Genomic DNA, 6000 nt, shown 5'->3' with positions numbered 1-6000 from the left:
GGTATAATTCATATTTAATTTCAGTGTTTCTTGTCAGTGTTGTGTCTCTGATGCAACGTGTCTGTGATGCTGCTACAAATATTTTGTTCCTTTCACCTGTGCATAAATAAACTCGATTTAAACTTTACACTGAAATGTCCAAATCTCTCCTTCACTCTCCTGCAGCCCTCTGTCATGAACTAAATGTCCTATTGTTTAATTTTACAATATTTCATAGAAACATAGAAAATAGGTGCAGGAGTAGGCCGTTCGGCCCTTCGAGCCTGCACCGCCATTTATTATGATCATGGCTGATCATTCAACTCAGAACACCGCCCCAGCCTTCCCTCCATACCCCCTGACCCCCGTAGCCACAAGGGCCATATCTGACTCCCTCTTAAGTATAGCCAATGAACTGGCCTCAACTGTTTCCTGTGGCAGAGAATTCCACAGATTCACCACTCTCTGTGTGAAGAAGTTTTTCCTAATCTTGGTCCTAAAAGGCTTCCCCTCTATCCTCAAACTGTGACCCCTCGTTCTGGACAACCCCAACATCGGGAACAATCTTCCTGCAGCTAGCCTGTCCAATCCCTTTAGGATCTTATACGTTTCAATCAGATCCCCCCTCAATCTTCTAAATTCCAACGAGTACAAGCCCAGTTCATCCATTCTTTCTTCATATGAAAGTCCTGCCATCCCAAGAATCAATCTGGTGAACCTTCTCTATACTCCCTCTATGGCAAGGATGTCTTTCCTCAGATTAGGGGACCAAAACTGCACACAATACTCCAGGTGCGGTCTCACCAAGGCCTTGTACAACTGCAGTAGTACCTCCCTGCTCCTGTACTCAAATCCTCTCGCTATAAATGCCAGCATACCATTCGCCTTTTTCACCGCCTGCTGTACCTGCATGCCCACTTTCAATGACTGGTGTATAATGACACCCAGGTCACGTTGCACCTCCCCTTTTCCTAATCGGCCACCATTCAGATAATCTGTTTTCCTATTTTTGCCACCAAAGTGGATAACTTCACATTTACCCACATCAAATTTCATCTGATTTTATTTTCATTCAGCTTTTGAAATTTGCCTTTCCCTTTTCAATTTCAGCCCGCAGCCCGGCCTGTCTCTGCCCTTCAGTACTTCCTCCCGCATTAAACGACAGCGGTAAACCCCGCCCATTGGCGCCGCTTCCCATCCCCCAGCGTTCCGATTGGTGATTCATTTCTCCAAACAGCCAATAAAAATGCGCAGCATTTCCATCCTCATTAACATACCGCTTTGGGCGCTGCCTATTTAATCCGCGCTCCGGACAGCTTCTGCTTATTATTGTTTTTGAACCCGACGAGGAAATGCCTGATCCAGCGAAACCCGCTCCCAAGAAGGGCGCCAAGAAAGCTTTGTCCAAACCAGCGAGCAAGACTGGCAAGAAGCGCAAGAGGTCGAGGAAGGAGACTTACGCCATCTACATCTACAAAGTGATGAAGCAGGTTCACCCCGACACCGGCATCTCCTCCAAGGCCATGAGCATCATGAATTCATTCGTCAACGATATTTTCGAGCGCATCGCGGGCGAGGCTTCCCGCCTGGCCCATTACAACAAGCGGTCAACCATCAGCTCCCGGGAGATCCAGACCGCCGTGCGCCTGCTGCTGCCCGGGGAGCTGGCCAAGCACGCCGTGTCCGAAGGGACAAAGGCGGTGACCAAGTACACCAGCTCCAAGTGAAGACAAGTTCACTGACAAAACAAACCGGAAAATCAAAGGCTCTTTTAAGAGCCACTCACAGTTTCATTAAAAGAGTTACACAATGTTGAGACATGGAATTGAGGTAAATTTGGAATTTTTTGTTGAAATGCTGATTCAGAATCTTATCCCCGTTAATCAGAACTTGCTGTCCGCTGCTCAGTATAATCCGAATTTCTCTGTTAATTCCTGCCAACTGCCCAGACACGGAATCGTTACACACCCCGTCGCTTCCTCTCGGTCATCAGATTTCTCTGACATGGACGCTAATGTTTCTGGTTTAATTACCGTGGGTTCATTAAGCTTTGTCCCATTTTGGATACTTCTCTTAACCCCATTCCGACGCAAGAGCTGAATACTGTCACGGGTCGTTCAGATTATTTGTTAAAGCTCCACTTTCTGACGGGCGACCCGTTGCTAAACTGACTTGAGTTTACACAATGACCGACCGCGAACAGCAGCTGAGAATCGGTTTTATTCCAATCGTTTATCAATTGAAAGATATCGGTGAACTAATGTCCCAGACACCATCGCAATATTAACTACACTTTGTTTAAGTGCGTCGGACTCCAGTAACGGGGTAAAGAGCCGACAAACAAACTTTTGGCGGTGTTTTGCAAATTTCAGTTTATTTCGGCGGTTAGACGGTATTTTCCGCGCTTCTACAGTTGCTGTCTCTTGACTGGTGAATAAGGCAGCTCTGTGATTGGAATATTTGATTTTTCCAATCAGATCAGGCACTGTTTCACCAATCATAAACGCCCCACTACATTCCGCACCCCCCCGCCCCGCCTGCATCAGAAGGGCGATTTCCAGAAGCCTGATTTCTAATGGTCAAGACTTCAAGTTTATTTCTGATTTATCAAATCTATGTGATGTTATATGTATTCAGGAAACCCGATTGTTATCGCATTTAAGTTCTTCCTTCCAGTGTTATATTGTAATTAAGCGTGATAGATTAGTTGGTAGAGGAGGTGGTGTTGCAAGTTCTTTTTTAAGAGAGGGAGAGGGCATAGAGTTGTGGATGTAAATGAAATGTATGAGGCATTTGAAGACACATTTGATTCCACAGGTAGGGGCAATAAAGTGGTATATTATTATAATGTCGACTGTACCTCTTCCTAGAGATGCTGCCTGGCCTGCTGCGTTCACCAGCAACTTTTATGCGTGTTGCTTGAAATTCCAGCATCTGCAGATTTCCTCGTGTTTGTGTGTTATTATAACCATTGTGGAAAGCTTCCGATTGATTTGTTGGAGAATATATGTAGCTCTAGCTCACTAAGGGTTGTATGGTGTGGGGATTTTAACACATAGTTAGTTCACTGTGGGGTTGTTCTCAGATTGGTGATATTTTGTTTATAGAAGAGTTTCAGATATTTCATATCCTGTTAGTCTTTATGGTGGGAGAGGTGCGAGATTTGATGTTCATAATAGTTCTGAAAATGCTGTAAATTTAACTTTAGTTTTGAACATTGGAGTGAGTAGTGGGATGTCATGGGAGATGAGGCATTGGGGAGTGATCGTTTTCCTATGTTTATAAGCTTGGGTTTGGATTTCTATAGGGGGCATGAGGCCACTTTTAGGAGGTGGAGCTCTGGTAAAGCAAATTGGGAGAAGTTTGAATGTTTTATGTGCTGAGCGTCTGTCTGGGCTGAATGGTGAGGATGATGTGGATTTCTGCAAAGAAACGTTGTGACATTATTCATCCAATAGCGGGGAAGAGATTCAATTTAAAAAGTGCAGTAGTGGGAGAAAAGCTGTACCGTGGTGGACGGAGGAGTGTGCAGAGGCAGTTACTGAGAGAAACGTGGCATTTCCGAAAGTTAAGTATCACTCTCCGCGTGATCATATTAAGTGTAACAGGTCACAGGCCGTGGTGAGGAAAGTAATGAAGCTTGTGAAAAAGATTTACTGGAGGTCATATTGTGAAAGTATTGGAAGGACTATTAAACTTGAAGATGTTTGGGGAATGACTAAGAAAATGGGGGTGTGGGATTCATAAGGTTCCGAATATTGATTAAAGAAGGTAATACAATTGTTCCTGAAGGAGAGACGGTTGAGTCCTGGCTCGGTCATTTGCTGCAATTCATAATCAAAATAGGTGGAGAGACTAAACAATGTAGGGATAAGGTTTTACAAGAATACCTTAAGGTGTTGGAAACCAGCTGTAGCAATGATAGTATTAGTGATGTAGAGTTTATTTGTGTGAATTTAAGAAAGCTATTTATAGTACAGGTCAGACGGCTCTAGGAAAGGATGATACATGTTATTGCATGTTTAAACATATGGTCAACAACTCTCTTGAGATAATATGACATTTTTAAAATCATAATTGGAGTTCAGGCCATCTTCCCTCCTCATGGAAAATGGCAACTGTACTGTCTATTCTAAAACCTGGGAAACCCCTGATGGAAACCCCTCCTAGTTATAGACCAATATCACTGACGTCCCATTTGTGTAAACTTACGGAATGGATGGTGATAGTGTGGTGAATTATATTTTGGAAAAGGGAGGTGATGTGCTGTTGTTAACAGACTGGATTAATTTGAGGGGCAAGTGCTGGTTCCACGCCACATGTTTCAAAAGCAGTCAATGATTTTATGCAGAAAACTCCGCAGCTACTTGAACACAGCAAGCTTCCACAAACAGTGTACTCAATGGAGACGTCAATCCATGGCCTCCTATACTGTCGCAATGAGGCCACACTCAGGTAGGAGGAACAGCATCTTGTATTCTGTCTGGGCAGCCTCCAATCTGATGGCATTAACATCCACTTCTTGATCTTCCAGTCATGCCTCCCCTCGCTCATCATTCCCAATCCCCCTTTCCCTCTCGTTGCCTGCCCATCGCCTCCCTTTGGTGTTCCTCTCCCCTTTTCTTTCATCCATGGCCTTCTGTTCTCTCCTTTCAGATTCCCCCTTCTCCAGCCCTGTATCTCTTTCACCAAACAACTTCCCAGCTCTTTACTTCATCCCTCCCTCTCCCAGTTCCACCTGTCACTTTGTGTTTCTCTCTCCCCTCCCCCACCTTTAAAATTTACTCCTCATTGTTTTTTCTCCAGTCCTGCTGAAGAATCTCGGCCCAAAACGTCAGCTGTACTTTTATCCACAGATGGTGCCTGGCCTGCAGAGTTTCTCCAGCATTTTGTGTGTGTTCCTTGGATTTCCAGCATCTGCAGATTTTCTCCTGTTTATTACTCAATGTCAACAAGCATTTTGTATGACAACTGTCACAGTCCCACTCATTTAGAAATGCGGATATGAAACTCGAGGTTCAGCAGATGCTGGGAATAAACTGTAAAGTGACACACACAAAGTACTGCGGGAACTCAGCAGGTCAGGCAGCAGCTAAACAGAGGAATAAACAGTCTAGATAGGATGAAGTGTCTTGGCCCATAATATCAACTATTTATTTGTCTGCACAGATGCTGCTGGGGGGCACTGAGTCCCTCCAGTATTTTGCAAACATAAACCTCTTTTTTCAGTCAATCAGTTTCCAAATGTTGCTGAACTTCCATTTGCAGCCTCATCCTCCTGGTCTGATTCCCTCCTTCTACTCTATGTAAACTCGAGCCTCCATCACATCTGGAGCTCCAAAGCCCTCATTTGTGCTGACCCCTCTTCTTTCTGCTCCACCATTCTGCTGTCGTACTTTAGAGGAGAGTGTTGTATTGCAACAGCCCGGCAATGTGAGGCACAGCCCTTCGAAATCAGTGAAAATGACACAAAACAATGAACAGAGCGGGACAGGAAGATTTTAACAACACAAGACTTCAGCCTTGGTCCAGAGCTGTGAGGGATGAGGAATATTTGGGAGAAAACCACAGTAAATTAATCCTCTGCAGTTTACAGAAAGTCATGGAGTGAATTCAAGGTAAACCTCTTCATCCCCAGACCGGTGACCAGTTACATCCTGAACATTATAGGGTGAGTTAGTGGTGAACGGCAGGGATGAGTTTGAAAGCTCTGGTGTGCAATAGGAACACAAGCAGGTACCAGCTGGACTGGGTGGCCTCTCGACTGTTCATTATCAGTGTGACAGGGAGGAAGCACCTGAGACACAGGATTTGAAATGGAATTGATCTATTTGTCTATGACAGATCCACAATATTAAACATCAGTGTATTTTAAGATGGTGGGATGAACCCCCTCAATGCTCAGTGACCAGGGTTCAGTCCTGGGTCTGATGACCAGCCACAATATCTGTGGAATCTGACATTAACAGTCCCATATACAGCTTATTATAACTTCCTCCCTGATGTGAAGTTGCTGGTGTT

General features: G+C 44.5%; 1 protein-coding gene across 1 annotated transcript; it reads left to right on the top strand.

The window, feature by feature from the left end:
• The first annotated feature begins 1327 nt into the window (after window positions 1–1327).
• Window positions 1328–1706, top strand: LOC140188857 (histone H2B-like). Its single transcript, XM_072245514.1, has one exon. The coding sequence runs from the start codon at window positions 1332–1334 to the stop codon at window positions 1704–1706; it is 375 nt and encodes a 124-aa protein (XP_072101615.1). The 5' UTR covers window positions 1328–1331.
• Window positions 1707–6000: the final 4294 nt, after the last annotated feature.

The sequence above is a fragment of the Mobula birostris genome, chromosome 28, assembly GCF_030028105.1.
Source record: "Mobula birostris isolate sMobBir1 chromosome 28, sMobBir1.hap1, whole genome shotgun sequence".
Lineage (NCBI taxonomy): Eukaryota > Metazoa > Chordata > Chondrichthyes > Myliobatiformes > Myliobatidae > Mobula > Mobula birostris.
The sequence above is the reverse complement of the archived record's forward strand: the minus strand, read 5'-3'. Positions and strand labels throughout refer to the sequence as shown.